Here is a 25,225-nt window from a genome sequence, read left to right as displayed (position 1 = left end):
TAACTTTCATTGGATTTTGCATAACAAGCAAACTCGGTTCACCTTTTGGAAAGAAAGCAGTCAACAGCTGCCTCCCTTCATTCTGCCTTTTTTCTTTTGCCTTCCGCTCTTTCTTCTTTTGATACCCCGATTTTTGCTTTTTGGGCAGCATGCTGTCTAACCCCCAGGTCATTCAATCTGGGCTCACTGACGTTACACTTGTCGTCGGTCGCTGTCGGGCGGACTAAACCATTTTGCGCGTCCAAGAGGGGGGGCCCCCAGAATGTCCAATATGTTGGGAGGACTGTGACATAAAGTTCATTCTCTCAGTTGATGTTATAAATATATTTGAAATAAATTATGACACCAATAAATTGGAGGGCCCAATTCATTCGAAATAAAAACATCACAAAAAAAAAAAAAAAAAATCAGGATTGTCATGGGCCCCTCTCCCAACTCGGGCCCTGGGTAGTCAGGTCCACTTTTCCCCCCACTACCACGCCCATGTGTATATATGTACTTATTTTGTTGGGTCTCATTAATTTGATTCAGAATTTCCTCAATTTTACATGTCACCTATATTTCTAGCTAATGAGTTTGGCTTTCACTGAATCTGTGTCACGTTTATGAATTTGTGTTTACCTCATTCCCCTTTTCACCTGAATCCCCCACATCTCCTCGTAAGCCTGGGATTCCCTTAGTGACAAAAGTAAAAGAAATAAATCAACTGGACATCATTTCACTGACTGATCAAATGCACTTTCAAGGTGAAATTCATTACTTTGCTGAACTCTTCTCTCCAAAACACTGATTAGGCCAGATTGCTGAACAGGCAGAACTAGTGTTCAGATACATTCAGTGACATAAAAAAAAAAACCTGATGAATGGATGTTAAGTGAACAAATAAGCGGACTTACGATGAGCCCTGGCCACCCGGGGAGGCCAGTCTGCCCCCCGTCTCCCTTTTCGCCCTGAATTACAAAAGAAACCTACTGTTGGCTCACACATCAGAATTAAACCAGGTGTACACAAAGCCTGTGGCCTTGTTTGCACACATCCTACCTTTGGTCCTCTGTCTCCTCGGGTCCCTCTGACTCCGGCCTTCCCACGTTTTCCCTGTGGACAGATTCGCCATGTTTTTCAGTGAGGCAGACACACATGAATCCTAATATTTTATGTGTGACTCTGTTCATGCAGTGGCTTTCAGAATGGCTGTTTCCATTCCCACTTTTTTTCCTTGCACATACGACAATATCTGCATGTAAACTCATGTTTTAAACACTTATCAAAGGCGCCATCATCACTAAGTTGTAAAAAAGTACTAGCATTAGTAATACTGTATAGAGACAATGACTTGCATTCATTTTTTTTGCTACAGAAAGCTCTTACCCTCCTTCCAACATGACCTGTCTTCCCTGGCGATCCATTCTTACCATCGTCTCCCTGTAGGGGAAAACCACAAACTGATAAGTGACAAAGCAAACGAGTTTCTTCTTGGATGACCTCTAACTGGGAAAGGAAAACACTTAACCGCTGCAGAGATATTTTTGTGTTGCAGTTTTTGAGCTGTCTGTAATCTAATGAATAGGACAAAGAGCAGTCAGTATTGAAGAGTAATTAAAACATTTCGGAGCTGCTCACACATTCAGTCAAGACTGTGTGAGTGAGGATACATGAGAGCAGCCTTCACAGAAGTCTTTTACCAGCTGACATGCCCCCTGATTGGATGTGTGTTAGTGACTGGACGCTGCGACTGATTGGACTGATCGTACTGGAGTTTCATACCGGAGTGACGACAGATAACTCAAGTGTATCACTCAGGTTTTATATTTTATTTGTTTGTGGTTCACCATCTGGTTACGAATCTGTGTGAATTCTAGGTGGAACAACAAAATGACCACAGACTTGTCTTTTCAAGATCTGTTATTTCCCCCATAAAATTTTATGATGGATACAATTGAAGCCAGATCGGGAAGAAGAGTGAAACATTTTTAACATCATCTATCATCATTTCCATTCAGTCACATGTGAGGGGGTATGGGTTACATCATTTTAATTTCCCTGAAAGATTTAGCCTAAGAAATGATTTCTAGCATATGCTATATGCATCTCTATTCACTGATATTTTGAGTGTGAAGCCATTATAACCCAGAATATGACTATTTATAAAACGGAAAGGTGAAATCCGGCAATCTGATTGGCTGTTAACTGAGATATAAGGAGCGTATACCACAGCTACTTTTCTAAAAAGCCTTATCACAGCATATCACTCCATTTCAGGGAAGCAACAATTTTTCCATGACAACAACCAACTGTTACAGTAAGCAGCAAAAAGTAGCCGGTTTTAATGTCTATTTTTTTAAGGCGTTAACAACATTCAAACATGTTCACGGTCAGTCACAGGATCAGCACCTTGACAGCGACTATGACGCTTAGGGCTCTATAGAGTGACCTCTCACTGTCTGACTGAACAGCCTCATGACAGTCATGATATTCACATGCCGCTGCTGCATCTCCAGGTGCCTGCTGCAATGTCACATATAGTCGCTTAATGAAGTCAGTGATCACTCAAAGCTAAAACTATTGAAAAAAACTCTCATTCATTGATGTTTTGGGTGGATTCTTCCGGACCACTCACTCATGGTTAACTGCGGACGGGCCTCGCATGTTTACATTACGGGCTGACTGTCAGAGAAGCAACAATATATCCATGACATCAAGCTGTTACAGTAGGTAGCAAAAAGTTGTTTTGACAACGTTAACAAAAAGACTAAATTAATTGAATTCACATGTTTAAGGCTAACTTTCACCTCCAGATAGGGTTAACAATGGTAGAGTTGATTGAGCAGTGACTTTCTCCCGAAAAAAGGCGAGGAATAGACAACATGCAGAGCTAACATATATATATATATTTAATAAGACTGATATCACTATCATGCCTGTAGGAGAAATGTGAAAGCTGGACACATGGGGAAACAAGAGACCTGCTCAGCTGCTGTAAGCTAACTGGCTGCTGGCAGTCGCCTGATATTTAACAGCAAGTGATGAGCAACTTTCCACCTAACTCTTGGCAAGAAAAAGGATAAAATGTCTTAACTATAACTTATCCTGTACATGGTTTGGTACCGCGTTCTAATGATTTCTTCAATTTAGTGATATTACTGGGAATTCAAATGAAGCTCAAAAAAGGACCAAATGATCACTGTCGAACATGAGGGTCTTACCTTCTGCCCTTTCATGCCCTGTTTCCCCTCAGCTCCTGGTCTCCCTTGCACTCCCTGCAAAGCAGCAATCGTTTTTCATCATTTTGTTATGAAGATAAGTGGCTGTCAGACACACACATACACACAATAGGTTTTCATCACTTTTGGTGACATTAAATAGACTTACATTCATTTCCTGGAGACTCACCCTAAACATAACCTAACTGTAGGAGCCATGATGGATTTAGTGTAAATAGATCATTTTGTTATGGCTTATATATTTGCAGTTTTGGTGATTTTTGATTGTTTATTTGTTATTTAATAATTATGGTGATTGTGATAGGTCACATGGATGTGGGCGGTGATATGTGGTAAGTTAGAAAAGCACCTTTACCTGTGAGGCGGATAGACACAGTGAGTGAGAGAGGGGGTGAGTGGGTCGCCGAATTTTTTGTTGACTGCTGTTTGAGCGCTGTTATTGAACGCTGTGAATTATTTTGAGTATATTTTCAGCACAGTCCAGGCGCTAGTCGCTACACTAACCTTAACTTAAACCGAACCTTACCGTGATTTAATTGTTTGCTTTATTCTCAATAATTAATCACTACCAAAACTACTAGTATATTCATCATCCACAGTGTTTTTGTACTGTATCCACACACTTACGGGAGCCCCAGTGGGACCTGGGGGACCCTGGGGTCCCATCTCTCCAGGAGAGCCCTGAAAAGACCAAAGTTAGAGTTGTTAAAGGAGAAAAACAATATTCCGCAGTAGTAACTAACATTAGGATAAGTGTTCATGCTCTTCAATAGACATTCACCTCAAACCCTGGCAGAGCTGGAGGACCTTGGATTCCTGGCAGACCATCATCACCCTGCACAGGTAATTCATTATTAAGATAGTTTGATTGGATATTTGCATCAAGATGTATTCATCAGTAAGGTGTAGCACCATGCAGACATGCACTGTGTCCATATAAGGTGGATTTGTAAATGCCATACAGTGGATACATAAATATAACATGAAAACTTACTAACCTGTTCCCCTGGTGGACCCGGAGCTCCTGGCTCTCCCTTAAGTCCCTGTGACCCCGGTTCCCCTTTAGTTCCCGGGTCTCCATCAGGTCCAACTTGTCCTACTGGACCCTGCCATGCAGCCATCACAAAAATGTCATACAGTTACCTGAACAAATGACTAAGCCTTTTATTCAAATGAAGTGGATGAAATCAAAGTGGGCGTTTAGAGTGAGATGCTTGGTGACTGGGATCAAAAACTGCAACTAACCTTCTTTCAGTTTAATGAAAAAAGTGCACACATCAGACACCAAATACTGGACCACTTCAAAACTTCAGCCATCTATCTAAAGACAACATCTGCATTTCCTCAGCTGATGGTTATCTGTTTAAGTGATAATAAACTAAAATGCAGAGCTGAGGCCGATGGAATGGCATTCGCTTTCATGTATTTTGTTGCAGACAGGTAGGTCAGTTGCGTTGTTGAGAATTTGTAGATCCCTTATCTGGGCTTGTGTGTCCTCTGTATTCATTCAGCAGCAGCACACCACACACTATGATGACCATTGCAACTTAAATACCACTGCAATTAGTTCAATTTCTCTCTAAATCTCCTGAAGTGCAGTCCTCACACGAACACTTAGTCTGCTGTGATATGACAAAGGGGAAATCTTGCATTTAAAAATGTTGCTTCAATTAGCAATACAGCCAATACAGGAAAGCAGGCAAACAAACCAAACGCAGTGAACAACTTTCTGATATTTGAGGATACTTACAGGCGGTCCCAGCCCCCCCATGTCTCCTCTGACACCACGTGCGCCACTTATTCCCTATGTGCAAGACAAACAGAGCAAATGGCTTTCATAATATTTAGTGCCCTGCATAATTATGTTGTCATGTTACGGCCTGAAATTCAATTTGATTTGATTTGGATTTTTATTTCATTTGATTAACACAGCATGCACAATGCTTTGAAGGTGCAAAGTACACGGCTGGTGTGGTTCAATCCCAAGATGGTCTCAAGTTTATCTCTTGCCTCATCTCATCTCTTGACACATTCAACATTCATGACAGCAAACAAGGGAAAATTTCAGCAAAACACAAATATAAAGTGTGTCAGCACTGACATAGGTTCAAAGATGTCGATGTGAGGATAGTGTTATTGAATAAATCTGTCACAGTTTACCACTTTTGCTTCGTTCATGTCTCTCTCTATTGCACCATACATTCTGATTTGGCATCTCAGCTTGTGTGATTCCATCACAAGGACAAGTTTTACTTTACATCTTGTCACTGTTCAGTCACTGGAGTGACTGAAATTGGGGCACAGTCACACAGTGAATCTGTCCACAGACAGACATATAACACCTGGCAAAGTACTCAAAACCACTTCTGTGGTTATTCCTGTAACAATAGGCCCACATTTTGCTTTGCCATTTGCCACTGTGGTGTCCCAGGAACAGTGACAGCAAAGGCGGCAGGCAGGAAATAGGCGGGAGAGAGAGAAGGTCATGACATGCAACAAAGGGCAGCAGCTGAATGGTGCTCCGTGAGGTATTCAAAGCTTATGATTTTTATTTTTTTTTTGTACTTCTCCACAAGCGTATCCCTGACCAGTCTGGTGGGCTCCTTGGTATTCATGGTTGTGTTTGTTTAGTCTGTAACAAACTCTGAGGCCCTTTCTGAGCAGGTGTATTGAGATTACTTTGCACACAGGTGCTTAATAAATTACGTGATCTCTGAAGGCAGTTGGTTGCACCTGAAAACCATATAATATTTCCCTCCACTTCAAAATTCTATGCTATTTCATGTTGGTCCATTTCATTCAAGCCCCAATGTGGCTAAAGGGGCTGAACAACAGCTAAAGGGGCTGAACACTTATGCATGCCACTATAACTCTACTGCACACCATGCTGTACAAAAATGGAGTCGATGTTTACCTGAGGGCCTCTTGGCGCCGGAGGTCCAGTCATTCCCACAGGGCCAGACTCCCCCTGACAAGATGGATGAAAGCATTTTAATACCATTCCTGTGACATTTATTCTCAGTTCACTGTTTTGATTCAAGCAGAGCACTGCGGGTGATAAAGTGTATATGTAGGAGAAGAATTAGAGAGAGCACAGCATGTGTCTGGTGAGGCAGGGGTCCTATCTCAGCCAGGTGATTACTGAAAGCCAGCACTGATTAGTCCCTCTAATGATTTGTCATCAGCAGCTGTTCTGTTTGTCCACAGTGGAAACCTGGAGAAGTTACCAAAAGTGCACGCTCATGACCTTGAGCACAGAGTTACTCTTTGAGAGGTTTATTCTGCAGGAGAAGGATTTTCTTGTGAAAGTAAATTCTTTCTAAATAGCAAGTGACAAAAAAAATTATGCTTCTTTTTCAAAATTACACAAATTTGGATTCATTCTGAAATTATTTTGAAGAAAATAAACTAAAATAAGCTAAAACTAAGATCAAGTGCAATCTGACTTATAGCTAATGAGGATTTTGTGTTGAACAAAACAATTACTGTGTTAATCATTAACATTGTGAGCATATGACAGTGTCTTCTTATCAAAAGACAATGATATTACCTTCAGGCCCTGAGGTCCATCTAGTCCAGGGGGTCCCCGAGGGCCTGTGATTCCCTAAAATAAGCACAAACACAGAAAAGCTGTGAGATCACTTTGAACACGAGTGGAGCCAGGAAAAATGGGTAAAAGCATGCATCCGTCAGATTGATCAATAAATGTCAATCCCTGGTGTCAACAGTTCAAAAAAAGTTAATTTAAAGGCTGCCGAGAGCAGCGTGTCATCCGTGTCATAAAACCTGGGAACAAACTCACCTGTAACCCTGCAAGACCAGCAGGTCCCACTTCACCCATCAGCCCCGGTTCACCCTGTTCAACAGGAAGAACATGGCATCAGGAGCAGTTTCGAGTCATCGGTATTTGGGGTCAAACATATGTAGCATACTTTCATTTTTGCTCACCATCAGTCCAATGTGGCCCTTCTCCCCCTTTGGACCCCTTTCGCCATTTTCCCCGAGGTCTCCCCAAGGGCCTTCTCGACCAGACAAACCTAGAGGTCCAACCTCACCCTGCCGACAACAACCACAGTCTGATCAGAGACATCACTCAGAGTCACCATCGGCGTCCTCATCAGAGAACTTGTCCATTCATCCATTTCAACAAACTGAAGTGAAGCACTACACTGACCTTGTCCCCTTTGGCTCCAGGATCTCCAGTTTCACCAGGATGCCCGACATCACCCTGCAGAGGAGACATGAATATGAGTCTGGAGTTGAGAATCTGTCTTACTGCATGTGGGAACAAAAATGATTATTCAGCAGTTTGGGAAATATTATTAACTTTGTGGCAGAGAGCTGGATGAGACGATTGATACCAGACGATGAAAAATGAAGCTGCATTGTTGTTTCTCCATCTTATCTCTTGATGGTAATTTGTTTCTGTTTGCTTTTGTTTTGCTTGCATTCTAAATCAAAGGCTCAACCCTGAAGCCTCCATGGATGAAAAACTCCAGCCACATCTGACTGTTTCTCAAGACAGCTTTTTACATTCATTGACAGGCTGAAAAATTGCTTTTAAAAACACCAGTAATGACTTTAAAAATCAATGACACACTCCATTAATACTCTGTTGGACTCCATACACCTTTTCTTTTTTTTTTTTCCCCTTTACTCCTGATGCTTCAAGGTACATTCTGAGGTTATAGAAGGTACATTTCATCAACATTTGAAAACCCTTGTAGCAATCTGAGTTAAGCACTGCCATCGTCGCATCATTGGGAACATTTTAATTTCATGGTTTATGTAACAGTGATGGCGCTTTAATGCTTTTCACACCGTTTTTATGTATTTCATGGAGCACCTGAAATACTTTCATGCTGACAAGAATCTGCGATACTAACAAGAAATAAAAAACGTACGACATGCACATCTGTTTACCATAACAGTTTGTGTTTAGCTGTGTTTGCTGGATACAATGGTGATGTGATGGAGTCCTTAAATTCTTCACTGAATTGGAAAATCAGGTCCTGTGGAGCTGCTCTGTCATTTATGAGACAGCGGGTGGACACGGGTGAGAACATCTGCAAGCATTTTAAAGCGACGACCCTCTTTAACACGCAGGTAAACAACACAGACCTCTTTCCCCTCTGGTCCAGGCGGTCCCTGTAAGCCTTTTGGGCCCTCAAGTCCTCTCTCTCCCTGGAGCCCTGGAGGACCAGGTTTCCCACAGGACCCTACGTCCCCCTGTCAAACATGGCAACAAAAGAAGGCAGGAAATCATGTTCCCTCACACCTCAGCCGCCAGACTGTTCCACAACATTAAAGAAAATCAACTTGGCCGCACGCTGCACAAAACAAACAATGTGATTCCTCAAGCTGCTTGTGCTATGAACAAACAATGGTGTAAAGACTCAGGAATGATGCTGCTGTGGTCACTGACCTGGTCTCCTTTCCGTCCAGGTGGGCCTTCAGTTCCTGATTGGCCATGGAGACCCTGATGATTCAAAAGTCAGAACATCCATCAGCTGACCGGAAAATGTTCACTGCTGGTCCACATGTAGATGAAAAACCATTATGTTCAAAACCTGCTGATTCTCTCTGTGACTGCGTAAAGGCGATAGAGACTTTCCTCCTTATCTTATCTACTCTCATCTCTGTCTCAGTCACACATTTTTATTCCTCAAAACACATCAGGAGTATCAGACTGAGCTTCTCCGCAATAGCCGACCATAAAGTTCAGAATGGATGCTCCTGTAGATGAGATCACACGTTAAATCACAGGTTTATGACCACACTTTATTTTGAACATATATGAATTTTTAGTTGTAGATCTCTGGAGGGGTTCTATTTTTCTCTGCTGCTCTGTGCGACTTGTAACATCATTTTTATTCCTTTACTAGTCTCTTAATGTATTATCTTTAGAACAAAGGGAGCGCTAGAAAACATAAGGCAGGTGAAGAAGTAAACCATTTGGAGATTGGATATATAGAAATACTCCTTTCTTTGCTTTATGAAACTAAACCAACCTGTGGTCCATCCTGTCCTGTGGGGCCAGCATCACCAGGTGGGCCAGGCAAACCCTGGAGGTCACAGCATCAGTTCAGAACTCCACATAAAGGAAGGTCACTTGGACGAAACTGACAACTCTGCATGCACATGCAAACCGAAGAGGCCAGGCGCTGAGCCGCAAGTGAGCACATAATGAAATAAACTAATAAACGGCTCGGACACTGCAGGGCCCGCCAAGTTGTGTATATCTGAGATGCCGCTGTGCACTGATGAAGAGCAGTTGTACTTGAAACACTTTGGTGCAGCCATTTATTTGTTTATTACACAGACAAAACGCTCAGAATAAAAGACTTGTATCACATGGTTCTTATGCGAACTGTGCTTTACCTTGTGTCCTTTCTCTCCTGCTGCTCCTAATAATCCATCAGCACCCTGTGGGCCCTGAGAACATCCAGCAAACATGTGGTCAAATAACTTGTTTATGCGCTTGGCTTTTATGATGTGATGACGGATCAACCAGGTGGTTCACACACTTGTATTTAGATGAAAGTATCGCTGGATTTTCATCCAGACTACAAGAAGTGTGGAGTATATAAGTAAAAGCAGCAGTTGATGGTAGGTACCCACTCACTGGGATTCCTACTGGCCCCTGCAGTCCCTGAGGTCCTGGGGGTCCTTGGCTTCCCCTCGGTCCAGGTTTTCCAGTTGTCCCATCAGCACCTGGGAGACCTGGAGGACCCTAGAAGTCACACAAGACAGGCATTCAGACTGAAGTTGTGAGAGCAGGGATCGATCTCAAAAATCATGTCATGGCAGTAATCTAATCATATTTTAATGTTGCTCAGTGATTTCATCTGTAATCTGTACATTTCTGCACATTTTGTGTCTGCTGTTGCTTCAGGCTGTCTTTGCTATGTGCAGTTTTTCAATAATATTCAGTCAACTGAAGCTAATTTCAGTTCATCTGGTCTATTTTCATTTTAGGAGACGGCTGACAGAGGCATGTCAGCACATAAACAAATAGACAGACACAAACCGGTAAGTTTGACTTTGATTATCCGTACACATCGATATGTGCGGTCAGGGAATGAGAGCTGATATTTTCCTAATTTCAGAGCTCAGTTAATGGACTGTGAGGAAAACAGTATGAGCAGGTGTTGCACGGACATCAGTGAGAACCAATCAATTACATCGCCTGTTTTCATCCAATTTAGGAGCAGTGGACTTTTAATGACTGAATGAATTCTCCTCAGTTAAACAGATGCATTTGTTCAGATTAAATCATGTTTACCGCTTTGCAATGCTACTGAAATGAGGCTTTCACTGTGTGTACAGCAATGCTGATCAAAAGGATATTCAAGCATATGAAAAGCCCGACTGGCTTCAGGAATATGCAGAACTTTGGATTCAACAGCTTTTTTTTTTATTATTATTATTCAGAACACAACACCAGCTTCTCACTTCTTTGATAAGCAGCGTCCTTGTGATGTTGGACACCAAACCTGAACTTTACTGCCCGAGAAACCCCCTCTCTCATCAGCTCTCTTCACAATGACTCATATTAATGAAGTAGAGCAAAAGGACAAGAACAAAACTGTGTGCTTCCAATGTGCTTCCATCACACAACGATGTGCTATTCTGACATTCACTCCTATGAACTTGACATCATTGTGAACTGTAACTTACTGGTGGGCCCCATATCCCTTTGGGTCCTTCGTCTCCAGGTCGACCCTGTGAGAAACAACAAAGCTGCACTTTAGTCGACGGCTGATTCGGAACTGAAAGATGAAAAACTTGGTCTGACGATTCTGAAAGAACTGATGTTCAGTTTTTAAATGTCTGTTTTTAGTAGATACTCCATTTCTGTCATGCCAAAAAACAAGAATAATTAAATTCCCACCAAGCTCTTTTGAGCAGCTTCCATTCCAAATACTTGCACTTCCTCCCTTGGTGTTAGTGGAATGCAAGCACACTGTTAAAGCTCTATAAAGTGCTTTACATCAACCAATAAGAAGCTACAGTGGGTGCAAAGTTAATGCAAAAGCTCGCTGAAAAAGCTCAAAGCTGAGATACTATCATCCAAAAGAGGAAACTTGTAAATACATTTACTGTAACAACTGAATTTCTTTATGGACAACAAGCACTACTGTCCAATACTGACTCACTATTAATTTAAATTTAAAAATCACTGGCATTGCGGTTCGAGTCCATCAACAACATGTGGAGTTTGATTTAGGGCCCAAACTCTCCAATAGTATTAAAGGTTCCTCTCACCTGAGGTCCCCGGGGTCCCTTCTCTCCAGGGGGACCCCGCAGACCCTGAAAAAGAAAAACAGACAAGTCAGAACATGCTGATTACACCCACGGCTCACACTGCTGTCTGAGCACCGTGGGAGCAAATAAGGAAGAGGAGGTCCAAGAGGAGGACGCAAAGATGTGTGTGATGTTCCTTACGAGAAGAGCTCCTGTTTCACTGTGACCAGGCCTGTTCTCTGCTGTGGTGTTGTGAATCTCTATCAAATGTCTATCTAATGCTGTTCAGACACAGTTTTATACTCTGCTCTTTACTTTATTTTAACCTGTATGCTGCATAACATATACAGCACACACTGTGATCAGTTATGTCCAGTCACTGCAGCGTAATAGTAAAAAGGGGAGGGGGGAGTGGGCATCCTCGTCTTTTCCCCACGTGTAGTGTGAGACTTTTAGAGGTTATCCCTTTGGTGAAGCATTACGTTTTCAAATCTAGTCAGTGCATCATGCTCTATAGCAAATTTTAAGTGCTGAGCATTAACGTCCAACTAAGCATGTAAAAAGCCTTTTCTTTTATTGTTGCTTGCTTGGTGAGAGATGTACGGTGTGATGGGATTAAACAGTCTGAGTTTTCATCTACTACTCCTCCCACACTTTACCTGGACCCCCGACAAACGGAACGTTTTTTTAACGGACTGTAAATCCTGAAGAGGACTGTACTGTAACACCTTCAAAAAGGTTTAAAAATGTCACTCTTTGACAAACAATGCTTCCCACTGGCTATGCATACTATCCAGAGCCCTCATTACATTTTCGTTTATTCCCTCTGAGGATAAATTGTGAACATGATATGTCTAAAAAACATTTTCAGCTAAAACCTCACTCAGTTCGTCCAGTTGTCCCTTTTGTTGACAGGATTATTTTCTTCCATGATGACTGTGGCTTTCAATGCCGTCAGTGATGTGGACACAATAGCACTCAGTTGACCACCACTATTTAGTATCCAAGCCAGCAGCTGATGAATCCACCTCCTCAGCACTGTGTAACTTTACTCCATGACAGATTGATGGATTTCACCACAGCAGTGGGTAACCATGTGAGTGAGCAAGGAGTGTGTCCAATGACACTGCGGGGAGGACTGTGGACAAGGAGTGAACTTCAGAGAAAAGTCCCGCTTCCATTACTGAAAGTAACTCTTTCCATGCAAGAGGGACTTTCTTATTCCCCAATCTAACCAACCAAAAGAGGAGGATTGATTTGAAAGTGTGCAGAAACTCTGACAAGTTTCAAGAGGAAGGTCTGACCTTTCAGCTTCATACTGAAAAGTTTGGTTTTGGATATGCTGCTAGGTTATCATCTGTCACATAAATCAAACATATATGACATCTTTTTTAATTATTGTACCAATTTGAACCTGTACCGAAACTGTACTGTTGAAACAATGCTCATGTGTAAGCAAGACATCTTAAAAAAATAGCAGTTTTCAACCACAGCTAGCCTGATATTAACCTGTATGAAATCAGTGAGAGCGTGCTTACTGGCAAACTGAGGATTGTGGAACAAAGCTGTAACATGTGAGGACCACTGAGGACGTCACCTGGCACTCTGGATTGCAGGGGACAGGTGGGAAGGGCATTGATTGGAGCAATTTATTTGTCCTCTATCAGCTGAACCTGTGATCTCGCTCTGCCTTTAGATTTGCCACCAGTGGCCCCAACAAAATCAATCACTGTGACCTGCTCGCCTCCATAAACAGACGGTCCCTGCACACCAGCTGCACGCTTCACTGGTTTACTCGATTTTTCCAGCCGTCCTCGGTGTGACCCACACATATAGCTGCTGTCTTAATCAAATCCTCTGAACAATACTCAGTCCTACTCTCATATACCCCTTAACAGTTCCCAGAGGCTGAAAGACAGGAAATAAACAAAAATGGACTGCAGACACTTACTGCAGGTCCTGGCTTCCCAACAGGCCCAGGTAGACCTCGTAAACCCGGCTCACCCTGGTGCAGAAGACAAAGAACGGTTTATTATTGTTCACAGTTAATGTTGAGGTGTTTTTCCTTCCAAAGAAATTATAAAAGAACATCTAAAAAAGTGCTCGCTCACCTATGTTTTCAATTTCCTCCTGATTAACAATCTCGCCTACTACAAATGGCTTTTCACTCTCTGAACTCTGCTGTTTGCCAACCTCGACTGATCTCACATAGAACAACATGTTTGAGGCTCCCCTCCCGTTCCTGTCCTCAATCAACAAAGCTCACCTTTACATGGCTTTAACATCGAGACAGGTGGGACAAAGATGACCTTACCCTTTCTCCTGTGAACCCTGGAGGCCCACGCATGCCCACGTTCCCCTGGATACCCTGATGGTAGAGTGAACAACAGATGGGAAAAGTTAATGTCACAGAGGCTCATCCAGCACCTCACAACATGTGCCAGAACAGTGTAGGGATCCATATCTGTGACACATCTTACAGACCATGAATAGGGCTCATTATTTTCATTTTCTAGAACATTAATCAGTTGTTCGGAGTATCAGAAGATGGGTAGATTGAGAAGTTTGACTTTTTGGGAAATACTTTCCTGAATTTATTTAAAACCATCTTTGTAATATTAACAGCCTGGATTCTTCATGCATTCTTCAGCATGAATTAACAGGACAGAAATGACTCTAAATTCAGTGATCAATGTCCATTTCCAGCAGGAAAAACAGCCAATTGTGTGTGTGTGTGTTTTTGTGTGAGGACATAAATACCCACTTATGTCATATTACAAGCTATCTACACCAAAACCAATCATTACACAGCAATTTGTTGACTCCGAACTAAACATTTAACATGTGAGGTATCTGTAAACAGTCCCGCTGTGTCATTTTCTTAGTAAAAGCTTCTGAATGACTTACGCATACAGGTAACAATCTGTGCAGTCTTAAAAGTGTCTGTATATGTTGTAAAAAAAATAGTGCAGGTGCATTCCTTGTATCTGCCCCGCTGAGGAATCACTTACATACATGCCTACTGGGCCCTGAGGTCCCTCCACACCTGGCTTCCCTGTGAAACCCTGCAAAAACACATGTGACACATATCTATGTAACACATAGTGACAAAAAAAAAACAAAAAAACACACACGCAGCAGATATCTGCGTGTGTGGATGTAATGGAGGTCATGACAGCTCTGTGCCTGTGGACTGACCCGCTCTCCTGGGGGTCCTGGTAATCCTGGAGGTCCTGGTTTCCCTGGTGGCCCCTGTCAGATAAAAACGCTCCATCATCAAAGGTCCAAAGTATCAGTCGATACAATCAGTTTTTCTGTTCAGCCAATCAGTTTGCAGGACTGCATGGACATTACATCAGCTCAAACACCACTGACAGTGAAAACAGGGATGCTGCTGGTCAAGCTGTACATTTAAAGAAATGTTGCTGTCTGACTGGAAGTTTGATTGATAACACCACGATGTTTCAGCTCAGCTTTCCGTTGGCTTCAACATTAGTTCCATGGGAAATAGATTTTCAGAGGACCCAGTGGTTCTTCTTCAAGCTACAAGCTTCAGATGATCTGTTCATCTGCCTGGCTGCCTCGCCTCTTCAGTTTCTGTCTTCCCAATGACGCAACCACAGAATGATAACAAATCTTACCAGAGAACCTGGTGGGCCTTCTGCTCCTCTGTCTCCAGCAATTCCTTGAAAACCCTGAGAAAGTAGCAGAGTAAGAAAAGAAGCAAGTAAACACCACAACAAGTGAAACGGGACAGAGCGCGATTGCTAGTTGTTGATAACCAACAATACAAAAGTGCAAGTTTTGGGACAAATTATCATTTATTTTGATCAATTTGCAGCCGTGCACTGAGCTGTTAAATTAATGCTATAAATTAGCTGAATCAGTATAGTTGCTTAATCTGCCCTTTAATTGTTTCTTGGCCATTTCATCTGATGGGAATCATGAGGCTACAGCCTTACTGTCAGTGTGGATAATGTATTGCTGATTAAGAGTTCAAGAGTTTAATTTCAGACTTTCACAGGCTCCATTTCTCATTGTTAACTTGAGCAACTTTGTTTCATTGAAGAGAAATTTTAATGCTACAATATACATTGATGTTTCATTCCAGCTTTGGGACTTTGGGTTTGTGATGTTCCCTTTCCTGTTTCAACACGACAATGATTTTCCAAGCTTGGTGAACTGGCCTGTACTACCTCATCCAACACTGTCCAACATCAGTGTTGGGCCTCACTAATGCACTGATGGGAGCAAATCCCTGCAACCAGGTTCCAAAATGTGGTGAAAAGCCTGAAACCAGCAGAGTGGAGGCTGTCATAGCAGCAGATTAATGGCCATGGTTTGAAATGACCATGGGAACAATGATAATACTGCACATACTTTTGGCCAAACACTGACTAGCTACATGCATGCATACATAATAAGTCTGTGTGTGATACAAACACTCATGAACTTACATGAACTCTGATCCTGCCGCTTGCAGTGAGCTCACCTGATATCTTAAACTGCCTAGTAGCAGGTTCTGTCCTGTTAAAACCTTTTTTCTCCCATTGGTAGTGTTTGTTGTGTTTGCCTGCTCATGAATCAATAAAATCCCTGTTACTTAATCCTGGGCTGTCTTGTAAAACTGTAATCATGTGTTTTTATTCTGCCGATCCCTGCAGCTTGTGGCAACGAGCCAAAGAAAGTTGAGCTGGAGGGATGATGTCATGAGCTGAACACTGAGGTCACTGTAAGGCTAACAGTCTCACCGTCAGCCCTTTACTGCCCACGCTGCCAGCTGCACCTGAGGGCCCCTGAAACACAGGACAGAGAAAATACCAACAATGCAATTTTTCTGCACAGCAGAGGTCACCCAGAGTGCAACAAGTCAACTTCCTCACTTAAATGAATTCAATAATGAACTCAGAACATGATTCTCCATCTTATCCAGACATTTCATCTTTAAAGTTGCAACGCAACACTTTGGGAAATGTGCTAACTTGCTTTCTTGCCAAGAGTCAGATGGGAAGATTCTCATTAAATATGAAGCTACTGTACGGCCACTTTAACAAATACCATCAACAATAGCCGCACTTTTAAAAATGGTTGCAATCTGAATAAATTAAGGCAACCATATGGTTGAGGTTAGCGAAAGAAAGTGGTGATGTTAAATAGCAAACAATTTCGCCATCGCCACACTGGTAGCCGTGCTATGCTGGTGCTCTGCCATCCTCTTCTCACAGCCACTTTACAGCTTTCATGCCGTCACGTCCAAAGAGCCTCGCAGCAGTGAGGTGGCAGAATGAAATGACAGATTACTGTGACATAAAGTACTGGAAGTAAGTGGGAAACCGGCTCTGTTCAAAGGTTAAAAAAGGGGATTTACGTGCTGGACAGTTTGTTTGATCGGGCAACCTCAGCTTAAAGACAGAGGATGTATGGATTTAGCAACTCAGATACAACATATTAATTAGTTAGCTTTAGAGGAGCACTCTGATACCTCCAGACAATGTCTGACAAGCTGTTTCCCTGTTTCCAGTCTCTATGCTAAGCTAACTGACTCCTGGCTGTAACAGATAAGAGAGCGGTATCAATCTCCAAGCTAAACCTTTGGTGAGAAAGCAAGTAAGCATTTTTCCTAAAATGTCAAATCAATGTCATAAAAACTGTTTTTCATTTGTTTCTCCACATTTTCTCAAAATCAAGACAATGGAATCACCCCAATTTGCAAATAACAATTGTATTCATTAACTATGAATGTGTTGTTCCCAGAGAAGTTCCCAGAAGCCAAGTGCAAACAGCCCAACATGATATAAAACAATGAAAAGCAGCATGTTCTCACATGTAAGAAGCTTGAATGACAAAGAGGGGCCCAGCATGAGCTCTGCACCACTCACAGCTCAACACAGTGTTACTGTACTGCACAAAGACTGCCTCCTACTGCAAGTACCACATACTGCAAGAGTCACCTCCACCCAACCTGGGAGCCAGTTTTGATGGTTTGAGCGCATTTCTATCTTAGCAGTCTTTCAGTATGTCACTCCCATAAGCTCGCATCTAACGGCCATAAAATGTTTTTCTTTAAACGAGTGTGTGATGATGTGCCCCATCCCCAGTGTTACACTCCAAAACACACAGAATGCAAGATGAGTTACGAGATGTGTGTGAAATCCGCATTATTACATTAAAAAAAAGAATTCACAGAGTAGTAAGTGTGGGACGTAGCTGACACACAGACACAAACACGGCATTTACAGGTGATGGGATTGAAATATGATAGAGAATGGGAACCTGTGTACCAGGCTTTCCTTCAGCTCCCTCTGGTCCAGGTGGCCCCGGCAAACCCTGAAAGGGACCAACCAAAGACACACACACAAAGACACACATGCAAACTGTTCATCCCGTGGAACTCTTTGCACTGTGTAAAATATCTAAACATTAGTCTTGTGCAATGTGAGTATACATAAGGTTTCATATACAGTATGTTTAAAGGTTGATCTAGAACAGAGATGTATACTGTAGCTGGTGATATAAACATATATTCATACAAGCTTTTCAGTTTTAAGGCCATCCAATGCTCTGATTATGACAAATCTGCTTAATCAAGATAAAAGTATGGAAATAAAATCCAACATTATGTATGAAGGTGTTAAAATTAAGACCTCATCATTTCAAATTGAAAGGAAATTTAGCTGCTCTTATTCCAAATCTTTAAAGACCTGCATTTTGACGCAGAGAAATTTGGCTTGACTACATTTTAAAATCATGTCCGACAGGCTCAAAGTTTACCGATGGGCCCGGCTGGCCAGTGTGACCCCTCTGTCCAGTCTGACCCTGGAGAAAAGTCAAGAGAGAAGAGGAGATCAGTAGCGAATACAAAGCAACTTACACACCAGGCATCTAAGGCCAAGCTATCTATCAGGAAAAGAATATGAATGACAGCCATAATTTGGCAATACTATTAACTTTTATCTTCGTCTATTATCATATGAATACCTTGTTCCCTCTGGGTCCTGGTTTGCCACTTCGTCCATCTGGTCCCCTGCTCCCCTTCAAGAAGGTTCACATATTAGTGCCTGTGTGGCTAAAATGTGAACAACATGTACAACACTGTCTCCACATGTGCTTGTGCTGTAATAAACATATTTTGTTTCTGAATTGACAAAAACAATGAACATGGGGCTAATTTTAATTTTACTTATTAGCAGAGATTTGTTTCATCGTCATTAAATCACAATCACCTCTACAAATACACACATTCACAGACACTACACTCCCTGACCAGTAGGTGGTGCAGAGAGACTGCAGGAGAGACAGAAGCAGCAGAGAGCCACAGGTAGAGAACAGTCTGGTATGCTAAGCTATGGAAAGCGAAGTTGGTCAGCAGTTTGTTTCCTGTGCTTCACTCACCAACATAACAACATTTATAACAGAAAACACAATTTTATATCTCTATTCATTTAATTTAGATGAAAGCATGGCAGCGATGTAGAATACCTCAAAAAGGATGCCAACAGAGCAGAACCACAGACACTTGTCATCCCTGGAGGCATTAAGTATAAACTGTTCCTTTTTTTAATGATTAAAATCAAAAGTAAAAGAGTTTTGACCTAAATTAAATTTCATCTTCAGCTGCTATTCTTTAACAGCTGATTAAAGCTTTGGTTGAAGGTTGAAATTAAGATGAGTGACTCCAATGAAAACTTGAATTTCACACACAGGCAGGAGGCCATGTTTCACAGTTAAATGTAAAGTTTGGATCAACATATGAAGTCATCTGGGTTCAGACGCACAAATCATCACTGACCTTTAACCCACGGCTGCCCTGTTTTCCCTGAGGGCCGCTTTCTCCATTTGTGCCCTGAATGATAAAAATATAAAATCAGTCAAGCTTATCTCCTCTGTCACCTTCACCAGGCAGCTTCTTTCTCCTGGTTGAAAGACCATGTAACACAATGTTAGGTTTGTTTATTGCCTGTGTAAATCTACTTTTTCTCGAAGTTTGACATGCAGGATAGCTTTCATATTAGTTTATAATACTAACATGAAAAAGTACTGTTTTCCCAACAATACTATCAGAATTGTACCAGAAAAATGAAAGTTTGACCTTCTTGGTGCTGAAAATATACAATGAGCATCAAACTTCATTCTCAGTCAGCAAACATCACAGTGCTGAACACTGTACCTCTGTGCCTGTGGGGCCATGCTGGCCCTTGGTGCCTGGGAAACCTGGGAAGCCGATGGGGCCCCTCTCTCCCTGAGGACCACTAATACCTGCTGCCCCTGGAATACCCTGAGATAAAAAATAGAAAAGAAATTTTCTCACTATGAAAATGTACGGTCATATTATAGACATGAGATGTTAAGGGATAATTTTGCCTTTTGGGAATTCTGCTTATTTGCTTTCTTGGAGTCACCGTGAGGTTGCCAGGCAAAAAGGAGAGACTCGAGGGAGTAACTGTGCCCGGTCAAGAAATAGTCCCGCACATAACCCCCGTAAAACCACACACCAGCAACAGCTTGAATGACTAGATCTGTTCTCAAGAGGCACAGAATTTTCTTAGGTAGGAACGAAAATGCACGAGCCGTCCGGCCCAGATGAATGAGTCACGTACATCCAGTCTGCCTAAACTTCATTTTTAAACTTAAATTTAAAGTTAGCCTCCGCAGTTAGCCAAGAGAGTCTTTTGTGCATATCACACACATTAAAACATATTTAGTTTTGACAATGTTCAGGACTGATTTGTCCACTTTCGCCCATTTAATAATGGAATGCAACTCGACATGCAGACAGCCATATATGGCAGCTTTAGGGGTGTAGATAGTACTAATGATGAAATCTCTCAAATATGCACCTCCTTATGAACAGGTGACACTCATTTACTGCAATACCAAAATATTCTAACACGTGTCATTTAACGATAGTTTTTGCATGATTAAACAAACAAGAAAAAACATGTTCATTAGTGAGTTTTAGAGGCGCTGGTGGGCAGACTTTGTTAACTTTGGAAAGAACCGGGGTAGCTGTTTCTTTGTGCTAAAATAAGCTAAACGGCTGCAGGCTGTAGCTTCAAACAGCATTTCCCATACAAACATACTAACAAGCATATTCCCTTATGCAGCTCTATGTCAGTGTTATCAAACAGAGAGTAGCTGGTTCCTACTTTGTCGCCTTTGGGTCCTGGATCCCCTTTGTCCCCATCTGGTCCTCTGTTACCCTGTAAAGAAGCAAATGGTCAAAGGGAGGTTCAGCCAACAATGTTTTGCAGTAAACATGTTTGTAAATCAACCATGAGCACGTACCGTTACCCCAGGAACACCCATAGGACCCCGTTCCCCTGGCGCACCCTGTAAATAATCCCAAAAAGGATGATGATGGATTAAATATTTTGGTCCGACGAGCAAATCTGCAAGCAAATTATTCAGTGTAGACATGATCCCATTCCATATTGAAATCATTTCAAAGATTAATTGTCTTGAAAGCATGTTATTTTGAAGGACTTCTAAGGGAATAAAGAAAAAATCTGTGGAATGAAGCGTGCAAAGACTAAATAAGAAACACAGTGGCTTCAGTGTCTCACAGCATCACGTCATGCTCCACGGAGACATGAGAACCAGTAGAGGGCACTGTGAGGCTGCAGTGTGCCGTCAGGGTGCTATCAGAGATCAATGAGCAGATACATTTACAGTCTGTCGGTGTGAATTAAAAGGTGCGTTCAGCTGTGGTGACAAAAGCTGGAGCGTCGATCACAAACCCTGCAGACGACGGCCTGTAACGCGCTCACATACATCGAGTCTGTTCATACAAAGTGTGAACCTTCATGTGTTTGACTGGAATATAATGATGTAATACCCTGGAGAATACGTTCAACTGTAACTCACCATGGGCCCCTCAAAGCCAGGATCCCCCCGGGCACCGACTGGCCCCACCGGCCCCTGATATGAAAACAAAAAGGAAAGAAACAACGCAGGGGAGAAAACAATGATAAGATCCTGCATTTTCTTTTCTCTTCACTTATCCTTGCGCTTATTCGCCTTATCTGTACAACAGATACAAGTCGGCCTTTTCTGTCATCGTCCTCCTTCCCAGGCACAATAAAATTTGAAACCAAAGCCCTATTTCCCTCTTCAAATTTTATCAACCATTTATAAAAGTGGAGAAATTAGCAATAAAATGAGCCACAGTGAATATCATAAAACTGAAACAACATATTGATGATGAAAGTTAATTATTAATTATAAAATACTCTTAATGGTTAATGAAATTAATGTATCCGTCACAGTGTCACTCTTAGGGTTATGACTGTGTGACTTATACTATTTGTAGTTCTGTTCAAGATTAATCATTAAATCTCCTGTGCACTTTTTGAGGTTTAGAATACAAAAGAAGAAGAAAAAAAAGGATCACAATGAACTTTAAACTTACAGGTTCTCCTTTAGGTCCAGGAGCACCCGTTAGTCCTGGATGACCCTGTTAAGATGCACAGATTGACTTTAAACCTGGCTGCAGAGTGAACGGAGCAGCAGCCAAAAATCCCCATTAACAGTCCTGCCTTGAACTTTACTCACTTGGGGTCCCCTGAGTCCTGGAGGTCCAATCTGTCCCTCTAAACCTGGAGGCCCCTAGTCGACAGAAAAGGAAGGTGACACATTTTAAACCAAACAAAGTGTCTGAACCCTTCCAGCAAGCTGAACCTGCAGCATATAAAACCTAACAAAATGTATACCTGTGGGCCTTTGGGTCCGACACTGCCAGGAGAGCCCATGTCCCCCTGAAAGAAACAAGAAATGATTGATGCACCTGAGCAACCTGCTAAAACTTGGAAACTCTGTTTGATGTCTATGAAAGTCTCCAGGCATGATGTATAAAATCAAAATGCTGCATTTGCTTCAACAATTTGGATAATCCATCAATCGTTTCATTAATCAAACAGAAATGCCAAATATTCTCCGGTTCCAGCCTCTGAAATGAGAGAATTAGTTGCTTTTCTTTGTTATTTATCACCATAAACTGAATATCTTTGAGGTTTTGGACTGTCTGTTGGACAAAATCTTACCCTTGACCCATTAACTCCTTGAGCACCGACTCGTCCTGTAAAACCCGGTGCGCCCTGTGACACACAAACAAATATCACATATATATTGATTGAAGTGGCACTAACGGACAAATATTTTGTCATCTGATCTGCCTGCTTACCGTCGGCCCCGGCAGACCTGGAGGGCCATCGAGTCCACCTTCCCCCTGACAACAGCAAGTTCATAAAATGAATGAATATACTGTCCGACACGCTGTCCATCAATTCAGTCTCACACTATGTGATCTTTTTAAAGGAATAATTCACCCACGATAGAAAATAATCAGGTGTTAATCCCTCAGACCTAATTTAGTCTATTAAACCATAGTGAAGTTTGTCTCAAAGCCAGATACAGAGAACACACCACACATAACTGTGGTGTCAAATACTTCCTTTGTTTTCTCCCATATTTTCCTCTACATGGGCTTCAGAAGAAGCTGTTTAATGGAAACAAATGCAAACATGGTATGCATTTTCCAGAGCTCAACCACAAAAAGAAGCCAACTGCAATAGTTTGGAACGCGGCCAACATATAAATACAGGAGCTAAATTACTGTGTTTGGTTTTGGTACAAGTGTCACTTGTTTCAGTTGCTTAAGGATGATTATTTCAACACATTGATTTATAACAGGAGAAAGAGGGTTATGATGTGCAACAAAGGTCGCCATCTGGAGCCTGGTGACGGCGGTGACCACGCCGCACGCACTGCAGCCATTTGGCTGTGGCGCTCCTCGTGACAGAATTCGAATTTTTTGTTGAATTGAGTAAAATGTCAAAATCACCACATGACAATATAATGAAGCAGTAAAGCAGCAGTGAAGACAGACATGATAACCAAACAGAAGTCAGAACAACTACTCTTCATTCTGAAAAGCTTAAGAGCAACTTTTCAAGTAACTACAGTCAGACAGCACATCACTCACATCGGGCCCATGGGGCCCCTCTGGCCCATAGCCACCTCGATTGCCCTGAGGTCCCTGCAGAGAAGATTCAGGTATTCAGTGTTAACTTCATGGCAATAAATCATTAAAATACATAGAAAACACTGTTTGCAGAGGGAGGATTAATCCAACAGATTACTTGCTTCTGGTCAGACAGCCTCTGCTAATACTGTGAGGCAGAGAGTCTGATTTCATTCCAAGTAGAATCAAAGTAAACCCAAGAATAGAGCAAAGAGAAAATGGGAGTCATTGCCTCGCTGCTTGGAACTCCAAGTTCAAAGGGGGACTGGATTATGGATTAAAAGGGATTCAGAAGTGCATGTCTTTCTTTCACAACAGAGGATTGTTTGTTTTGTTCCTTTTGTTTTACACCAGTGTACGAAATGTATGACAAGAGGACAGCTATTCCTTATTGTTTTAAATTGCCACTGTAATGGAGCTGGCATCTTGTCCGGCAGTACACGTACATGTACATGAAATGTTGTATATAATGATGTATAAGCAGCTTAATGTCACTGATAAAGGAGAAATGCTCCTGGCTCTGACTTTCTATCCAAGGGCAATGAATATAATGTAAAATCCCTGCAGATTCCTGGTTTGTTGCATTTATAAAAAGAACTAAACACTCACTGGTGGTCCCACTGGACCAGGTCGGCCCGGTACGCCGGTTGAGCCCTAAACAAAGAAAAAGCGCATTTCACGATCATTGTGAGAGACACAGGCACTCCATGCCTTTGTAACTCATGAAAACATGCCACTCACAGTTCTTTCATTCATATTGTGCAGTGTTGTTTGGACACAAATTCTATTTCAAAGGTTAACGATGGCTGATAATCAAATTGCACCAATTAGTACCTTCTCACCAGGTTCACCCATTTCTCCTCCTGGACCCTTGTAGCCAATGAGACCCTGGAGAGGTCAAGAAAAACAAAAACACATTATCCGCATAAGTCTTTTCCTTCTTGTTTTATCCTCCATGCCGGAGTCAAAGATGAACCTAAAGCAGCTATAAACAACATTTTTATCATGAGCAATGTAAATGTAGCAGCTAGCTGGTGAACATATAGCAGCATTTAAGGAGCCACATTTTTTCCTCAGGAGGTGAAAGAAGGGGGACAATAGTTGACATTTACAGGCTTCTTTTGTTAAATGAAAAGTCGCCCCAAAACTAAAAAACTGCCCCAGCGTTTGTATCAAAAAAACTTGAAATGACATACAGGCAGCAGAAACTGCTTCGGATAAACACGACAATCTCAGTGCTGACTTGTTAAAATACATCAGAAAGGTGCCGCTCAGACTGCATATGCTGCAGTATACGCACATCGTCTTGGCTCCAATTTCACAAACAGTAAATCTAAAATGTAAATGGGACTGATTGGTTTCGCTTACTAAAGCAGCTGTGCCGTTTCATTCCTCACCTCATCACCCTTTTCCCCTTTGGACCCTCGTTCCCCCCTGTATCCCCAGGGACCCTGAAGTCAAACAGAAACACGATGGACAAATTTTAACAAGCAAAGAAACACAAAAATTACCTTCTATAGCACACTCGTGCTGTACTATTTGTGTGCCCCTTAACTGTTTACTATACAGAACGTGCCCACCTGCGGTCCAGGTGCACCAGGTGACCCAGGCTGACCATCTTCTCCATTTTCTCCGTCTCTCCCTGGGGCCCCAGCTCGTCCTAGAGGGCCTCTCTGACCCCGCTCGCCCTATTAAACAACACAAATCATCACTGCTGTTGATACCGTCTGCTTCTTTA

General features: G+C 42.1%; 1 protein-coding gene across 1 annotated transcript in view; it reads right to left on the bottom strand.

Moving 5' to 3' along the window:
* The window catches only part of LOC143338361 (uncharacterized), a 97,362-nt gene that overhangs the window by 16,817 nt on the left and 55,320 nt on the right, over positions 1–25,225 (bottom strand). Inside the window, exons 12-56 of the mRNA XM_076758713.1 lie at positions 25,068–25,175; positions 24,885–24,938; positions 24,322–24,375; positions 24,097–24,141; positions 23,449–23,502; positions 22,648–22,692; positions 22,508–22,561; positions 22,178–22,222; positions 22,020–22,073; positions 21,877–21,921; positions 21,333–21,386; positions 20,754–20,798; positions 20,615–20,668; positions 19,636–19,743; positions 19,258–19,311; positions 18,447–18,500; positions 18,240–18,284; positions 17,742–17,795; positions 16,220–16,264; positions 15,110–15,163; positions 14,667–14,720; positions 14,480–14,533; positions 13,783–13,836; positions 13,420–13,473; positions 11,490–11,534; positions 10,902–10,946; positions 9,847–9,954; positions 9,603–9,656; positions 9,233–9,286; positions 8,647–8,700; positions 8,343–8,450; positions 7,396–7,449; positions 7,170–7,277; positions 7,024–7,077; positions 6,772–6,825; positions 6,136–6,189; positions 4,972–5,025; positions 4,220–4,327; positions 4,003–4,056; positions 3,849–3,902; positions 3,204–3,257; positions 1,369–1,422; positions 1,042–1,095; positions 897–950; positions 622–675 (exon numbers count right to left, since the gene is read on the bottom strand). Of these exons, the coding sequence (XP_076614828.1) occupies positions 622–675; positions 897–950; positions 1,042–1,095; positions 1,369–1,422; positions 3,204–3,257; positions 3,849–3,902; positions 4,003–4,056; positions 4,220–4,327; positions 4,972–5,025; positions 6,136–6,189; positions 6,772–6,825; positions 7,024–7,077; positions 7,170–7,277; positions 7,396–7,449; positions 8,343–8,450; positions 8,647–8,700; positions 9,233–9,286; positions 9,603–9,656; positions 9,847–9,954; positions 10,902–10,946; positions 11,490–11,534; positions 13,420–13,473; positions 13,783–13,836; positions 14,480–14,533; positions 14,667–14,720; positions 15,110–15,163; positions 16,220–16,264; positions 17,742–17,795; positions 18,240–18,284; positions 18,447–18,500; positions 19,258–19,311; positions 19,636–19,743; positions 20,615–20,668; positions 20,754–20,798; positions 21,333–21,386; positions 21,877–21,921; positions 22,020–22,073; positions 22,178–22,222; positions 22,508–22,561; positions 22,648–22,692; positions 23,449–23,502; positions 24,097–24,141; positions 24,322–24,375; positions 24,885–24,938; positions 25,068–25,175 (2,673 nt within the window). The remainder of the gene's footprint in view (positions 1–621; positions 676–896; positions 951–1,041; positions 1,096–1,368; positions 1,423–3,203; positions 3,258–3,848; positions 3,903–4,002; positions 4,057–4,219; positions 4,328–4,971; positions 5,026–6,135; positions 6,190–6,771; positions 6,826–7,023; positions 7,078–7,169; positions 7,278–7,395; positions 7,450–8,342; positions 8,451–8,646; positions 8,701–9,232; positions 9,287–9,602; positions 9,657–9,846; positions 9,955–10,901; positions 10,947–11,489; positions 11,535–13,419; positions 13,474–13,782; positions 13,837–14,479; positions 14,534–14,666; positions 14,721–15,109; positions 15,164–16,219; positions 16,265–17,741; positions 17,796–18,239; positions 18,285–18,446; positions 18,501–19,257; positions 19,312–19,635; positions 19,744–20,614; positions 20,669–20,753; positions 20,799–21,332; positions 21,387–21,876; positions 21,922–22,019; positions 22,074–22,177; positions 22,223–22,507; positions 22,562–22,647; positions 22,693–23,448; positions 23,503–24,096; positions 24,142–24,321; positions 24,376–24,884; positions 24,939–25,067; positions 25,176–25,225) is intronic.

This window comes from Chaetodon auriga, chromosome 19, assembly GCF_051107435.1.
Source record: "Chaetodon auriga isolate fChaAug3 chromosome 19, fChaAug3.hap1, whole genome shotgun sequence".
Classification (NCBI taxonomy): Eukaryota; Metazoa; Chordata; class Actinopteri; order Chaetodontiformes; family Chaetodontidae; genus Chaetodon; species Chaetodon auriga.
This window is presented reverse-complemented; position numbering and strand designations above follow the sequence as displayed.